We start from the raw sequence: 16,552 nt of genomic DNA on the forward strand, positions 1-16,552 counted from the left end.
GAAGCTTTAGCTTGTGCCCACCCAGGAGGACACAGAGCCCTGGATATGCCACCAGGCCATGCCATGCCCTTTACCTGCTACATACGTTCTGCTGCTGCCTGCAATGAAAGAGCTCCTCCCTCTCCTACAGTGAGACCTGCAGACCATGGTGCTCCATTATGCTCCTCATTTGGCTCCTGAGACCCTAAATTCCAACCCAGTGTGACACCAACCCTCCCGGTGCCCCTGCCCATCCCTTTGGACTGGGTTGCTGCTTTAACCATCGCTCTCTTCTCTCCTTCCCAAGTTTTTAGACAAGCCAGAGGACGTTTTGCTGAAGCATCAGGCCAGCATCAATGAGCTGAAGCGGACCCTGAAGGAGCCTAACAGCAAACTGGTTCACAGGGACCGGGACAGGAGGCTGCCTTCCTCACCAGCCTCTTCCTCACCCAAGCACGAGGATGAAACACCAAAGGGAACCCCTGAAAAGGCCACTGAGGTTTGTTCTGCTGCTTCTCTTCCAGAGAGGATCAGGATCTGCTGGGGAAGAGTTCTTCAGCTCCCATGCTGCCCTGAGGAAACTCAGTGACGTGCTGGGGACAGGGGTGTTGTTTCTGTTTTGAACCATTTTCACTGGTGGTGGGGGTTCTCCCTGGGCACTGCAGGAGACTGAGCAGCCCTTGTCTGGAGGGGTTTTGGGGGCACCTGAGAGGTGGGCTTTGGCTCTGGTGGCCCATGGGATGGGGTTTTGCTCACTCTTCTCAGGAGCAGCCTGTGGGGTAGGGCCAGTGCAGTTCCTGCCCAGGGGTGTCCCCAGCACAGCAGGACCAGGCTCCTGTGCAGGAGTGCCCCATGGTGCTCTCAGCAGTGGAACCTGGGTGGTGGGAGGAGGTGGAAGATGAGTGGTGCCATGCTGGCATTCCAAACCTTCTGGGTATTCTGCACACTGGCTTTGCACTGGGACCATGGGGACAACAGGAGAGTGCTGGAATTGGGGTACCAGGACAGAGCCCCCGGTGCTGGAGGGGTGTGGATGTAGCACAACTGGGCTCTGTGGCCTGGGGCCCTGCTGGACTCAGTGCAGCAGCATGTGACAGGAGTGTCCCCCTGCCAGCCTGGATGCCCTGTCCCTGCCAGGGACCTTCCCTGCCTGCTGTCCCTTGGCAGGGCTCTGAGCCAGTGCTGTGCCCACAGCAGGGGACATAGCTCCAGGAGGGTGGGTGCTGCTCTGCCCTGGCTGCCTCCTCTCATGGAGAGGGCACAGGCTCTGTGGGGAATTTGGGGTGTGCCCATGTTCCCACTGGGCCCCAGCACTGCCTGGAGATTGGGGCTGCAGGGGGGGCTGTGGCCCCTCACAAAGCACTCGGCTGGGAAGAGGAAGAGGGGCTTTTCCTCACATTGATTTTACCATGGAATATATCAAGTACAGAGATGTGAATGGAGCATCTAGAGCTGGCACAGCTGTGACCTCTATCCATCTATCTATCAATCCTTCCATCCATTCATCCATCCGCTCACCCACCTGCCCACCCTTTGTTCCTTCATTCCTTCTCAAATTCTCCCTTTCTCTCTCTCTCTCTCTTTGTCTCTCTGTCTCCCTCTCTCTCTCCCCGTGGGTGCTGGGGTTTCCGTGTTGGCACAGACGATGGAAGAGGACACCTTAGACGATTTTGCATCTGAGCGTGGAGCTTCCCTAAGCATGGAGTCTTTCACGCAGAAAAGCCTTGTCTCCTCTCCTGAGGTTGTCACCATCCCCTTTCTCCCCCACCTCTCACCCTCACCATGGGGGTCCCCAGCCTGCCAAGGGGTGTTTTGCCCTCTGAGCAGAGCTGCCCATGGGTGGGTCCCCTTTCTGGTGATAGCGGGATCCCTCCCAGTACAGGGCTGTTGGTGAAACCTGTCTGCTGGCTGTTCCTGCTGGGCTCTGGGATGTGTTCCTGGAGAGAGCTCCCAGTGCTGCTGCAGGGCTGTGCTGGAGCCAGTACTGAGGGCCCCAAGGCAGGGGTGACCCGATGGCCTGGACACCTGGGTGGCTGCTCCAGCAGCCTCAGGCTGTCCTGGCTGCAGCTGGAGCTCCCTGGGCCCAGGCACCCTGACAAAGGGCATCCCCAGACCCATGCCTGTTCATAGCCAGGTCACGCTCCGTCAGCGTGTGGGGTGTGAGCTCTCAGCACCCCCTGTGTGCAGGTTTAGCTCAAGGGAGGGGACAGCCAAGAGTGGTGCCTTCTCTGAGCAGAAGCAGGCTGGGTTTTGAGTCTTGGTTCTGGCAGGAGTGGCCCCAGGGGCATGCAGTGCTGGGACACTTGTCCTGCCTGAGCACCCCAGAGAGAGGCAGAGAGGTGGGGGACAGGCTGGGCACACTCTTGCTCCATGTGGATGTCCCTTCATCCATGCAGAAGTCACTAGCATGGGCAGAAGCCTGAACCTGGGTTGGCTGAAGCAATCCCCAGGAGGCAGGATGGGGGTCAGGGAGGGCTTGGGCACAGCCTGGGCTTCAGCAAGGATATGCCACCTTCAACGGAGCAACAGCATCTCCTGGTCCATGTTGGCACCCTCCCCATTCCATTATTTCAGAGCTGGAGGACAGAAACAGCAGGTGTGAAGTGCACACACATCTCCTAAGTCAGTCGTGCCCTCGGTGTGCCCAGCCTGAGCTGGGGTACAGGTGCTAAGGTGGCCTCACCTGTGGTTTCTCTCCAGGCGTCTGTGACTGAGACTCAGCCCTGGCATGTCCCCATGTATCCCCACAGGCCAGAGCCTGTGTCTCCCTGAGAGATTCGTGGCCCTGAGGTGTGATGGCACAAGGACAGTGCACTTGCAGAGCCTGGCTCTCTCATCTGCCAGAAGATCCCCTGATGCCCATGGGCTGCAGGCCCACTGAGGTTGGGTGGTTTGTCACTTCCAGCCCTGTGTCCCCACTCCTCTGGAAGACAGGAACACTGGACTGGGCAGTACCAGGAGCCTCTCCAGACCCTTCTTTTCTCCCAACATCTGATTCCCTCATTATCCTTGCCTGAGGCTGTGCTTTCCTCTCAGGTGAGCTGGGTCTCCTACAAAGCAGAGAAGGGCAGCATGGGCACTGAAGGATGCCCAGGGGAGAAGCCCCCCCATGTGCCTGGGGCTCTCTGAGGTTGTGGCCCCTGTTGGCAGGAGCAGAGGCTGTCTCTGCTCCCGGCTGTCCTCTTTCCTTTCTGTCTCTTGTGCTGCCTAGGCCACAGTGGGAATGGCCTTCCCAGTTGTTCTTGTCCCTAGAGGAGATGCATGGGGAGGGAGGGAGGGCAGGAAGTGTGAAAGTCACTTATCCCTTGAGAGGTCAAGGCTGGTCTCTGGACAGAGCCTTCCCAGCATCATCCCTTCAGAGGCAGCTTTGCTGTGGTTCCATCCTCCAGCCCACTGACCTCCAAAGCTCGTGAGGTCCCTGCTTCCCTGGGGCATGTGCCCCAGTATCCAGAGATTTGCTCCAAGCATTCCCCAGAGCCCTCAGGCTCTGGAGACAAAGGGCTGTGAGCTGTAGCCAGAGCCCTCCAGAGTAGAGTTCTCATCACACCAAGGAGGAGCTGGATGTCCCTTTAGCTGGGCTGTGCTCATCTCAGGAGTCTGAGAAGGAAGAAGCTGATTTAGAAATAAATCTAAAACTTTGGTGTTTTCCTGGCTGGGTGAATAGGTCCTGTCATGGATGAACACATTCCAGGGGCCAAACTTCTTGATGTACATTTATTTTGGGCCTTAACTCAGAAGAGGAGCCTGAAGAAAATCATCCCCTTTGCCCAGGGAAGATCTCCAGCAATGGGACAGCAGGGCAGGGGCAGGAGAGAAGCTGCTGCACCCTCAGGAAAGTGAGTGGTGTCCTGGCTGAGCATGGCTGCTGAGCAGCAGGAGGGAGTGCAGAGGGAATGAGTGCCCGAGCAGCCCAGAGAGCCTCCCAGGCAGGGGGATGCTGCTGCCATGGGCCAGACCCACCTGGGAAGGACCCCGGGGCAGCTGCTGCTCCTGGCAGGCACTGATGGGCTCTGTTCCCAGTTCCATGAACTGGGAAGGAACACAAGCTGCACTGGAAGCAGGAGTGGAGGAAGGGAGCTGGACCAGGGTAAGCAGCTGGTGCAGGGTAAGGGGCTGTGGGAGAGGCTCATACTGGAGGGGACTGAGGACCAGGTCTGCTGCAGACCCTGCTGCTCAGGGGGGCTGCCTGGCCAGGGCAGAGTCCCTGCCAAGGATCCCTCTGGCACAGAGGAGGAAGGTGCCTGTGCTGCCCATCCCTGTGGATGTCCTGGCACTTTGAGGAGCTGGTACCTGCCCTCAGGAGTGGGGTGTTCTCTTGGAGGCCCATGGGCTGTACCCCAGCACAGCCCCCTGAGTGCTTCCTTGCAGGCTCCTGGGGATTTCTGGGGGCAGATGTAATCTTGGCAGAGCCTGGGGCAGGGCCAGGCAGGGGACTGAAGTGAGGGCAGGGGCAGGGCTTGCAGCACCATGCCGAGGGAGCTCTGCTTCCTTTGGCACCTGGCAGAGAAAGCAGCAGTTGGGAATGGCATTTTTCTGCTGGGGGCTTTCACTGACTTCTCATTTCCTTGGGAGCTCTTCCACTAGTAACTAGTTTTCCTTCTCTCTTCTCTAATATTATCTTCCGTTCTCTCCCTCTGGCTCTGCTCCCCTCTCCCCCTGTTTCCCTTTTCCAGTATCAGTCACTAGATGTGCATTTTGGGGGCAACTGCTCCAAACGCTCCCCTAGCCCCCTGCATGGGGCGAGGCTCACATTTCCATGGATTGCTGCTCCTGGTTGGAGGGGAGCAGACATGCAGTCCCCTCCCTAGGTCTGGAGTGCATCCTGGTGCCCATCTTTGCCCAGGCAGCCTGTGCCATGGGCAGTGCCAGCCCCATGGGGAGCCCTAGCACTGCCCTCCTCTTGTGGTGCCAGGGGTGGCTGAGCTGCCTCATGGTGCAGATGTTCTCCTGAAACTCTCTTCCTGTGAGTTATTTCCTACCTGCTGTTCCAAAAGTGGCTGGATATTAGCAGCGCTTTGTTCTTGGCCCTCATGAGGCCTTTAGCTGATGTGCAGGATGAGCCCGTGGATGTACAAGGTGTCCCTGGCAGCAATGACCTGATGTCCCCTGCCAGCAGCACGGTGACATTCCTGCTGTGGCCATGCTGCAGGATGCTCCGTGGCCTTTTTTTGGTCCTGCTGCTGAGCCCGTGGTCTTTTACACTCCACAGGGAGCCTTTCACAGGTGACAGTTTCTGAACACTCGTTTTCAGCATGGCTGGGTTCTGAGGAGATGTCCCTGGTGAGCTGGAAAGGAGGGATGGCCTTTTGGGGAATCTCAGCATCTGGTAGGAAGGGACAGGGCCCTGCTGATGGCTTGCAGTGGTTTCTTTCCTGCTTGTGTTCTTGGCATTCTGACAAATTCTTAGGGCACATAGATGAAGCTGAGAGTGAAGCTGCCCAAAACCCAGGGCCTTGCTTCTAATGAAATCTCACCCTTGAGAATTGCCAGAGCCAGCTGAAAACAAGGGAGTAGCCAGCTGTGTTCCCTGGCCTCCAGAGAGACCCTGGTGGTTGTTAATGTGTCTGCTGGGAGCTCCACTGCCACCAGCAGAGCCTCAGGTATTGCAATTGTGTCAGGCAGCCACCACGCAGAGCAAAGCACTGTCCCCTGAGAGGACACTGGCTCAGTCCCCAGTGTGGCATCAGCCCCTTATTTCCAGTCCCCCTCTCCACCAATGAGTTGCTAGGCTCTTTGTACAGAGCCCCAGCTCTGGCCTTGATAAGAACAACAGTAATAATGATATTAATAATAATGATGATGATGTCGCCAGCCCTGTGCCAGGCAGACCAGCTGTGCCAGCAGCACTGGGGGCCGGGGTTTCTGATGCGTTTAACTCTTCTTGCTCCAATTGCAATACAGGGCTCGGAGCACTGGGTATTTATAGAGAGAGAAGCCCCTAGGCTGGAAGCTGTAGCTCTGAGGAAAACTCTGAGAGCCAAGACGGAAGAAGCACGTGCAGGGACCTCGGAGGGGAACACAAGTGGGAGCCTGACGAAAGTGGTGGTGACAGTAGGGAAAGCCAAGGACGTGGCAGGCCAGGAAGAGCCAGCAGCTGCAGCCTTGGAGACGAGGAAGAGAGCCAAAATGATTGCTAGTCCTGAGGATTTTGAGTCTGTGTGGGAGGATGATCTCTATGAGAAGGAAAGCAGGGGTGAGTCCAGCCCGGGGGAGGCACATCCACCCACTGAGAGCGTGGAGGGGGAGCCCCAAGAGCCAGGCAAAGGCACAGCCACCAGGGAGCCAGGGCTGCCCAAGCCCTGTCAGCAGCCTGAAGAGAGGCAAAGGACCAAGATTTTGGAGCCAGAGCCTCGCCAGGGAGAAGGTGAGGTGCTCTCCAAGGAACGTGCTTCTGCAGCCTTCAAGAAGCAGGAGGCCAGAGTGTCAGCCACAGCCCCAGAGCTCCTGAAAATTAAAGTGAAGGCTGGTGACGACAGCTCAGAGACTTCTGCAACCCAGAGGATCATCTACTTAGGAGATCCAGAGGGGGAGGAGAAGGACAGTAAAACACACCTGGTCTCGGACACTGGTGGGTGCCTTGGCTTGGAGGAGAGACCAGAAGCCCCAGTAAACGCAACCTGGGAGGGATCCGGGCACGCTGCACCTGTGGCAGAAGAGGTCCAAGCCCTCTTGTCAGCAAGTCACCAGCACAGGACAGTGTCTGAAAAACCCACTGGAGCACTGGAGATGCCTGGGATGGGCTGTAATGGGACCAGCCTGGGGGGACATCCCCTCTCAGAGTGGGAAGAGCTGTCCCTGCATCCAGAGAAGGCACCTGGTGTTGCAGTGCCTGGAGGAGCACCCACAGGAAGTGAAGCCCTGCTGTGTTCCCAGGAGGTGGGACCAGAGGAGCTGCAGAGCTCGGTAGGAGGCTTGAAGTTATGTGGCCTGGCAGGGGATGGCCCCAGGGCTGAGGAGCACAGAAGGAGCCGTGCACAGTCCCCAGACATCTGCCCAGCACTGGGGGGGGCCTTGGGAAGGGTTGGAGCAGACAGTGACAGGGAGGAAAGTGCCAGAGTGGTTCTTCAGATGGAAGAGATAGAGCCCAATTCGCCTCCATCATCAGCTGGGTCTTGGCAGGGCCACACTTACACCGTGGGGTTGGAGGGGGACAAACCCAATGTTCCTGTCCCTCCACCCCTTCCCCAGAAACCCAGCCCAGTCCCTGCAGAGTCCTCTCTGGGTACGGAGCCTCAGGGCACAGACCTGGCCCTGGGCACCATCCCTGCCAAAGAGGTGGCCATGCCCAAGCGTGTGAGCCCCTCCATGCAGGTGGCACTACCCGTGGGCACCGATCCTGAAGCTGAAGAACAATCCCAGAATGTGGGATTTGCCTCATGGAAACCCCATCAGGAAACAAGTTCTGTTACAGGAGAACCACCCCAAAACACACTCACTGCAGCAGAGTCAATCCAGGTTAGAGACTTGGCCATCAGGGAGGTGGCCCAGGACATGGACACAGCACAGAGCAATGTGCCTGCCACTGAAGAGCCACTGCAGGAGGAGAAGCCCATGATCAAAGAGCTCTTCCAGGGCTCAGGGTCAGGGAAGCTGACCAGAGATGAAGGCTCTGGGATGGAAGAACTGTCCCATGGCAAAAGCCTTGGCATGGCTGAGCTGCCCGCCAAGGGAGAAGAAGCAGAACACCAGACTGAGACAACCCTGAGGGACTTGTCCCTCCACACTGCACATCCCAAAGCACAAGAACCACACCAGGACTCGGAGTTCAGTGTTGGACAAGATCTGCAGGGTGGGAGCCAGACAGTCACAGAAGGCACCAGGGACAGTGACCTGGCTCTGGGGCAGCCACTGCAGGATGACTTTCCTCCCAGAGCAGCTGCTGATGTCCCACACTTACAGTCCCCTACCGCAGGATTGTGCCAAGGAAACGAGGCATCCCAGCTCCCTGCGCTGGTGAATGAAGGTGGGGCAGGGCAATCAAGTGGTGGGACACATCCAGCAGAGCCTGGGGTGTTGGTGTGCATGGCTGGGCTGGCAGGAGCTGTGGCCCCAGAGCACTGGGATGCTACTGTGGCCCCAGGAAACCAGGAGGACAGCAAGAGCTACAGGGAAACTTCCGTGGCCTCCAAGATCAAGATGTTTGAGCAAGGCGAAGCAGAGCAAAGGGCAGCCCAGGAGGGACAGGAGCATGTGCCTGAAACTGAGACATCGGTGACAGCCACGGGGAAGACAAATCTGGAACAGGATGTGCCTTTGAGCACTGACCTCACCTCACCCCCTGCAGTGGGACCTGTGTCCGGTGTGGGGTCCTTGGCCCTCGGGCAAGGGGCTGGTTCAGGAGACACCTCCCAGCCCCACTCGCTGAAGGAACGAGTCTCTGCTGAGCCTGAGCACAAAGAAGACAGTGCTGACCTGGCCTCGCCCGACTCCGGCTGTGAGCTCACCCTGGCCGAGGCCGTGGTAACTGCACTGAACCGTCCGGACGGGACATTCGTGCGCATGTTCTGTGGCTCTGCCCGTGTCCAGTGGCTCCTCACATCCATTGACTGGCAGCAGGCGCTTTGCATCCCTGTCCTCTCTGTCTGTGTGTGTGGTCAGGCTTCACTGGCTGCATGCGCAGCCGCTGCCCAGTCGGTTCATCAGCTTTTGTTTTGCGCCCCCCACGACATTTTGGCTCCCTGGAGAATGCTGCTCGCTGAACCCAGGAGGGGCACCCGAGCTCCGTGGCTGGGAGCAGGAGAGGGCACCATGGGGGTGGCTGGAGGAGCTGGGACTGTCACGGACACACAGCCCCAGCAGCAGCGTGCCCACGCTTCCAGCTTCACTCCTGCATTTCCTACATTGGTTGATTACCCCTTCTTGCTTAGCTGCCACCTTGCTCTGCCTTCAGCCAGCTGGTGGCCGGGTGATTGAGTAGCTTCCCTCGCTCTCGTGAGCGCTAAAGCAGCTCCTGCAGAGTTCATTTCCTTCAGACTAACCCTTTTCTCTAATCCAGAGCAAATCTCAGGAACCAAGTGGGGAAGAAAAGCATTTATGTGACCCATCAGTAAAATCCAGCCTGAAAGAAGAGAATGTAAAGGCTGCTGTTCCAGTGGTCTCGCAGGTCTCAGTGCTGTTTTGCTAAGTGCTTCTCCCAGCAGTGTGAGCGCTCGCCCCGCGGCCAGGGCTGTGCTGCCCTTCCGCTCCCCTTGCAGGGCCCTCTGTATGTATTGGTCAGACACAGCCCCCCACACGTGTCTGCAGGCGTGCTCCCCCGGCGCTGCTGGACACCCTGTGTTTTGCCCATACCTCTCAACCTCCCACAGTGCCGAGGGAGGGGTGTGCTGGCACAGTCCGGCCCCTGGGGGATGGCCCTGGCTGCAAACGCTTGGAGCAGAAGCCAGGAGGTGGGTTTTCCTCTGGCATTGGTGGGCTTAGAGCTGTTCCTAAGGGACAACTGGGTGTAGATTTCCCATGGCTTCATGGCAGAGTGTGGCAATGGGACACGTCCCCTCCGATGGCAGAGTTGAGAGGTATGTCCGTGTCTGGAGAAGAGTGGATGGAGGGAGGTCATCCCTTGGCTCTGGCCATGCTGTCAATTACACTGACCAGGTCACCCTGAGACTCACCTGAGGCCTCTAGAGGGGCAGGTGGTGTCAGTGGGGCAGACTCACCCTGGGGCAGCTGTTGGGCTGGACCTCCCCCCAGGGTGATGCTTCACAGGATGCTCAGTGGAATTGGCTCACTCCTCCTCAGTGGAATTGGCACCCTCCTTTGCTTCTCCCTCACCGTGCCTGGCTGTTGGGCCCTTTCCTTTCAAACTCTTCTCTCTTTCTTTCCCTTGTTTGTTTTTTTGAGTCACTGACATCTGATAGCCCTTCATCTGAGCTCTTTCTGAATGTCTCCTGTCAGACCCATTGTTTTGCATCCATCTGCTTCCACCAGCGCACTGAAGTGCCTCCAAGCTGGCCGAGCTTTTTTTTTTGTCTGACCGAGCCTTTTTGAGATGATTCATTGCCAACAAACTTTTGGCACAATCCAATGGAGTCGCCTTCTCTCCCCCAGCAAAGCCACTGCTGTCAGAAAGGTTTCGGTCTCCATGCTTGAGTTGTGTTTGACTCTACTCTGTGATGTTTGCTGCAGTCTTCCTCCTCCTCCTCCTCCTCCTCCTCCTCCTCCTGCTGCTGCCGTGTCCCCGCCGGCACTGCCCCGCGGTGCTCACGGCCCCATCTCTCCACGGTTGTGTCTCCTTCAGAGAGCAGGTGTGAGGGAGGGCCCTGAGGAGAGGGTGAAACCGCCCCGGCACAGGGCCCCCGAGAGTGACACCGGCGACGAGGAGCCCGACCAGGAGAAGGACTCGGTCTTCCTGAAGGACAACCACCTGGCCATTGAGCGCAAGTGCTCCAGCATCACCGTCAGCTCAACCTCCAGCCTGGAAGCGGAGGTGGACTTCACCGTCATCGGGGACTTCCATGGCACGGCCTTTGAGGACATCTCCCGGAGCCTGCCCGAGCTGGACAAGGACAAGAGTGAAACAGAAGATGAAGGCTTGGTTTCCTTCCAGCACACTGACAAAGCAGTTCCTGGACTGGAAGAGGATCCCAAAGGCAGGGATAAGGTCTCCCAGCCCAGCCCAGATGTCTCCCAGCCAGAGGTACACAGGAACACCGTTCACTGGGACCGGCCCGGTGCCATCGTGCCTCCGTGTCCGTGCCCGGCGCTGCCTGGCGGGTGTGCGCTCCCGGCTGGTTTTGGGGAGCATGCTGGCTGCCCCCCCCGCCCGTTCCTGCCCGTGCACGCTGTGTCTGTGTTGCATGGCTCTGTCACGTGCTTCGTGCATCTGCTAACCAGCAGGAATCACTGTCACCTCTGTCCCTGCGTGTGGCTGCCCCACTCAGCCCACAGCAGCATGTGCACCGCAGGGAGGGCACGTGGCACTAACCATCGGAGCTGTCCTCGTGTCCTGCATGAATTCAGTGACCAGTCTGTGTAGTGCAGAGTCATGTGCTGCCCACTAACCTCTCTGGTCATGCGGGGGCTGGAAGGGATTGGCCTCGTGGAACTGCCCTGGAGGTCATGGAGGGTCACTTTGTGCTGGGAGGGGTCATAGCAGGGCTAACAAAATTGCATGTGCATGTGTGTGGGGCTGATTGCACTCACGGAGACAGAACAGCAGAACCAGCCCCAGCTCTATGTGGCCTTGTCTCTGTGCTGGGCCAGGGCCATCTCCAGCCCACCCACCTAGGGCAGCCTCCAGCCCTGCAGGTAAGTCCCCAGTGCTGGGCAGAGCTGCTGAGGTTAGTCCAGACCTAAAGCCATGAAAGAGCTGCAGAATTGGAGGGAGCTGTCTCTGAGCCAGCCTGGAAACTCTGGTGTGGAGCTGTGGCCGTGGGGGATCTGCTCCAGGGCCAGTGTGGGCAGGGTGCTGTTGGCTCGGGAATACTGAGCATTAGTGAAACATTCCCCGTGCAGGAGCCCTTGGCAGCTCCAGTTTCCTGCATCAGGGCAGTGCTGGCAGCCTGTGTCCATTCCCCCAAGGCTCTGACACTCTGGGTGTACCCAGAGACACCAGGAGCTGGTACAGATCACAAAATGGTTGCAGCACAGCCATGAAACTGCTTTGGTCGATCTCACTTGGCTTTTGCAGGACAGTTTGTCCTTATCCATGGTGTCTAAAAATCTATCCAAAAAATCCCAGGGACAGAGCAGCCCATGATTTGGGGGGTGTGGGTCACAGGGCACTGTGGGTGGTGCCTGTCTGCCCAGGGCAGAAGCCCAGCCCTGCTGTTTGCCTGGGTAGGACTCAATGTGACATTCACAGAACGTTGTGTGCGTGGCACCTGTGAAGGAGCCGGGCAGGGATGCCTTGCCAGGGGCTGCTGCACAAGGAGCAGAGAATTGGAGTGGCTAGGTTGGAAGGGACCTTAAAGGTCTTTCCAGTGCCGTGCCATGGACAGAGCACTCAGGGCTGTTGGCATCGTGCCCCAGGGCCTGGCTCTGCTGACTCTCTGTTGTTTCTCCTGCAGCCTTCAGCCCCAAAAGCAAATGCTGTGACTGTGAAGAAGCCCGAAGCAGAAGGCTCCACTCCCCATTGGGTCAGCATCACAGACACGGCCCAGGTGACATGGTGGCTCCCCAGAGGCTGAGCCCTGAGGCTTCCCAAAGCCTCAGCCCACCAATTCTGTCCCTGGTAGCAGTGCTGGGAGGGCAGGGGCTTTGTGGGGTGGTTGGGGGTCTCTGTTCACCCTTGGCTTGCTGAAGTCTCCAAAAAACACAAACTAAAGCCCAGCCAGAGATGTTTTCTGAGTGTCCCTGGGCCCACCTGCCATGCCTATAGTGAACATCAATAGTGGATGACAGCCACCAACTGTCTGTAGCTTCATGGCCCTCCCTGGCTTCCTCTGGCATCAGGATATGGCCACATTGTCCCTGCAAGTGTCACCCACTCCCTGGTGGCACCTCCAGGCTCACCTGGTTTCCTTTGCCCTGGCAGGTGGACGGAGGCACCCCGGGCAGCAGGGACACCACCACCAGCACTGCCCAGGCTGGTACCACAGAGACAGCGCTGGTGACCTCAGTAAGCAGGGCTGGCCCTTGAGGGTGGGGGAGCCACTGTCCCCTGCGGGGGTGACTGGGGCCAGCTGTGCTGGGGGGACCCTACCCCACTGGGGGTGTCTTTGGAGGGTGATATCTGCCACGTTTGCCCCATGCCAACACGAGCCAACATGCCCGTCTGCTCTTCTTTCAGGATCACGGCACCAAGGCTGGCAAAGGAGCTGCTCCCACTACAGACCTTCGCTCCCTGTCACCGGTGAGGGGGCACATGGTGCCACCAGCAAGGCCAAGCTGGGGAAGGCAACCCTCTAGGGCTGGGAGTGGGAGTGGGTCCCACTGGGCCCTGCTGTGTTCCCAGCACTGGCACCTGGCTGCTGTGTTGGTATTAGAAAGGGAAGAAGGATGCTCAGAAGTCTGGGGAGCAAGAAGTCAGGAGACCTCAACCTGTGGGCTTTTTCCTATGCTAGATCCGTACCTTGAGCATCTGCCTGAGGAGGGTAATTCCCAAAAATTCCTCAGTCCTTGGGGCAGTGGGCTGAGATGCACTTAGCCCTGGGTGTCCTGCGGGGTCACCCAAGACCACCCACAAAGTCTCCTGACTCCCAGTGGAGGTGATGGCCACCAACCATCCTGCTCAGCACAGCCCTTCCTCTGGAAAGGGATTTCTTACTCCACCCTTCATTTTTAAGGGTCCAGCCTGGCCAAACACCAGATGCTGCCCCAGGCTCATCTCTTTGTGCTGCAGGAAGAACAGAGTGCTGGGGTACCAGTGCATCCTTCCCAGCCTTCCTTCCCAGCCTTCCTTCCCAGCCCTTGGCATGCACAGTAGGATGGACAGAGGCAAAGGCAGCCTGAGAACTCTGTGCTAGAGTGGCCCTGAGGGTGTGCAGGGAAGAGCCAAAAGCAGCCATGAGATCCTCTGCCCACTGCAGAGGCCCTCTCCAGCCTGGGATACCTGTGGAAACCTCTCCCTGACCCTCCAAGCCCTTGGTGCAGTTGGACGTACAACTCAATTGCCTTTTTCCCTTGCCATCTGTCCCCTCCCATGCTTGGCTGAGAGGGTGCATCCCAGCGGGGAGGTCCTGGCTGGCTGGGAGCTGGGCTGGGGCTTCCCCAGGATGTCCCCTGAGTGCACTGCTCATGTCCCACAGATCTCGGGCGGCTCTGCTGGCAAGGAGGTGCTCACCAGCATATTCAGTGCCACTGCGGAAACGCTCTCCACCTCCACCACCACCCACGTTACCAAGGTGAGAGCAGCTCCAGGGCTTCCTGAACGCCTGGAATTAGGGGATGAGTGGATTTATATTGTGCCAGGTACAGCAGAAAGGGCCCCTCTCCTTCCAACAAGCCTAGATCTGTGTGCTGTCCCATGGGAATGGTGATCCCACAGAGGGCTCTGTGCCCTGGGTGCTGCCTGTCCCATCCAGCCAGGTGTGAGCACAGCAGGCAGGCACAGCCAGGGGTGTGCATTCAGCAGGGGCAGGCCAGGGGTGGGAAGTGAAGAAGACAAGGCTGTAGCAGAAGGCCTTACCCATGGCTGTTGCATCCCCAGATTAAATACAGATTAAATAGGATGGGAGAAAACGGCCTCAAGTTGCACCAGGGGAAGTTTAGATTGGGTATCAGGGAAAATTTTGCCAGAGAAAGGTGGTTGGGCACTGGCACAGGCTGCCCAGGGCAGTGGTGGAGTATCATCCCCGGAGGGGTTTCAAAGATGTGTAGCTGTGGCACCTGGGGACATGATCAGTGGTGGCCTTGGCAGTGCTGGGGGAACAGTTTCCCTTGGTAATTGCAGAGAGCTTTGCCAGCCTCAGTGATTCCATGATTCTATGAAGATAGCAGCAGTTCTGTGAGGGAGCTGAGCAGGAGCAGGGTGCTTGGCACCTGCCCCAGCCCTTCTCCTTCCCCTGTGGGGGCTGCTGTGTGCCACACTTCTCCCTGAGTCAAGGGCAGTGGGAGCTCTGCTGAATTAAGGGGCAGTTCCTGAGGCGATGCTGGTGCTGTTCCTGCTCCCATGGCAGAGTTCCCCTGCCTGGAGCTGGCTCTGGGACAGGGGTGAGAGCTCTCCTTCTCCTCACACAGACTGTGAAAGGAGGGTTCTCCGAGACCCGGATAGAGAAGCGCATCATCATCACGGGCGATGAAGATGTGGACCAGGACCAGGTAGGAGCAGGATGCCCTGCCTTTGCCCAGTTCTGGCTGTCCCTGGATGCAGTACTGCATGTTTCTACTTCTAGCTGAACCTGTTTACTGCTTTTGTCCAAAAACTGACCACCAAGGCCCCAGACCTGTCCAGTAGGGCAGGTTCCCATGGATGCAGTGACCCTCAGGCCGTCTCCCACCATGAAGCCATGGCAAAGGCCACATCCCAGTGCAGAACAGAGTGATGGTGTCACTTTTTTATGGTCATAAACATATTTCTAGGTACCCTTTCTCTGTTGAAATACTCCAAAGTGACCCAGGTCACCTTTCTCTTCCAGCACAATCCCACTACAGGTTGAGTCTCTCCAGGTGATGGTGCCTCAGTGTCAGAGAACAAATGTGACACACTTTTGTGATGAAATAACAAAGACTGACACAAATCTCATTTTCCTGTGGCCTCACCCTTTGGGATTTGTTACTTAAGAAAAAAATAAAGAGATAAAATAAATAAAAGGCTCTAAATTAATTTTTAGAATTATGATAATGAATTTGCTAATTCCTGTAGATTTTTCTAGTGTTTTCCTTTGCCCAGGTTTCAGTAGCACATCTGTACAGAAAAAAAGCAGAGAAAGGCAACTCATGAGGGCTCCCAATCATGGATGAATTCCCAATCATGCTGGATTCCCATGCTGGGCTTCAGCCTCGTCTGCCAGGCTGCTGTGGGTTCAGCTCTGAACCCCTGCATTCCTATCCTGGAATCCGACTCTGCTCCCTGGAATCCTACTCAGCTGCTTTCTGGCTGCAGTCAGGGTGTCTGATTGCAGGAGAGGGAGGATAAATGCTCTCTCTCTCACCCTTCTGCTTTCCAGGCACTGGCTTTAGCAATCAAAGAGGCAAAACTCCAGCACCCTGACATGCTGGTAACCAAAGCTGTGGTGTACAGAGAAACAGAGCCCTCTCCAGAGGAAAGGGACAAGAAACCTCAGGTAGGTGGAGAAGCTGCCAGGAGTGATGTACACCTGCTGGTAATGGGGGTGTAATAGGTCACGATCTCTGGTCCCCACCAGCCACAGATACTGGCATGGTGGCTCTGGGCACTGCCACCTGGTTGTGGTCAGGAAGCCACTACCATGTCACTGAAAGCAATGCTGTGGATGTCACCCTGCTGTCCTGCTCAGCACGGGGCTCAGAGGCATTTGATGTAAAAAGGAAAAGACCTGGAAAGGACCTGCTCGTCCCCCTGGAGTGGGAAGGGGTTTGAGGGGACCTCAGGTTTGTGGATAGGCTGAGGCATTTGTCTACAGGTTATGCAAAGCCAAAGTATCAGACCAATGCTGGCAAAAATGATAACTTCTTTACAGAAACTCTACAGATTTTCAGTCCCCTCAGATCCTCAGGCTGGGTTTTTATACACAGCAGCACACAAGGTTTGCACCTCCCTGCAGACACCGCAAAGCTATCAGAGTCCCAGACACTTCTCTAGGACTTGGGGAGTCCTGCACCACCCTAAACCCCCTATTTGACCCCATTCCCCCCTGTCAGCCAGGAGATGCGGCTCCTCTGGGTTGGCACAGCCACCAGACCCTGTGTGGGAGCAGTGGGGACAGAGGTGGAGAGGAGAGGGAACAGTTTGGGGGCTCTGGCAGCAGCCAGGGTGCAGGTGCATTTGGAGAGGCTCCTCAGAACTGGGACTTTCCATTTCTTTATCATATGAAGGTTCTGATGGGCAGCTTTTAAGCCTGGAAAAGCGACCAGTAATGCAGCTGGGAAGGTCATGAGAGGCTGGTGGAGCTGCCTCATCCTGTCCCACAGTACAAACAAGTCCAGACATTCCTGCATCCCATAGGATCCACCCAGTTTTAGTGGAATGGCTTAAAGTGAGGGAGCAGCAGCTCCC

General features: G+C 57.2%; 1 protein-coding gene across 15 annotated transcripts in view; it reads left to right on the plus strand.

Moving 5' to 3' along the window:
• The window catches only part of EPB41L1 (erythrocyte membrane protein band 4.1 like 1), a 65,531-nt gene that overhangs the window by 45,921 nt on the left and 3,058 nt on the right, over positions 1–16,552 (plus strand). For 3 of the 15 annotated variants that reach the window (XM_031506561.2, XM_077787046.1, XM_077787045.1), the window contains 11 exons: positions 287–478; positions 1,622–1,720; positions 5,881–8,439; positions 8,975–9,082; positions 10,214–10,612; positions 11,985–12,077; positions 12,452–12,535; positions 12,707–12,769; positions 13,665–13,760; positions 14,596–14,676; positions 15,525–15,641. In XM_031506561.2, coding sequence (XP_031362421.2) covers positions 287–478; positions 1,622–1,720; positions 5,881–8,439; positions 8,975–9,082; positions 10,214–10,612; positions 11,985–12,077; positions 12,452–12,535; positions 12,707–12,769; positions 13,665–13,760; positions 14,596–14,676; positions 15,525–15,641 — 3,891 coding nt within the window. Of the gene's footprint in view, positions 1–286; positions 479–1,621; positions 1,721–5,880; positions 8,440–8,974; positions 9,083–10,213; positions 10,613–11,984; positions 12,078–12,451; positions 12,536–12,706; positions 12,770–13,664; positions 13,761–14,595; positions 14,677–14,993; positions 15,491–15,524; positions 15,642–16,552 lie in introns of those variants that run through there. The other 12 variants (XM_021548121.3, XM_021548122.2, XM_021548112.2 and 9 more) reach the window with 11 other exon arrangements.

The sequence above is a fragment of the Lonchura striata genome, chromosome 17 (genome assembly GCF_046129695.1).
Source record: "Lonchura striata isolate bLonStr1 chromosome 17, bLonStr1.mat, whole genome shotgun sequence".
Lineage (NCBI taxonomy): Eukaryota > Metazoa > Chordata > Aves > Passeriformes > Estrildidae > Lonchura > Lonchura striata.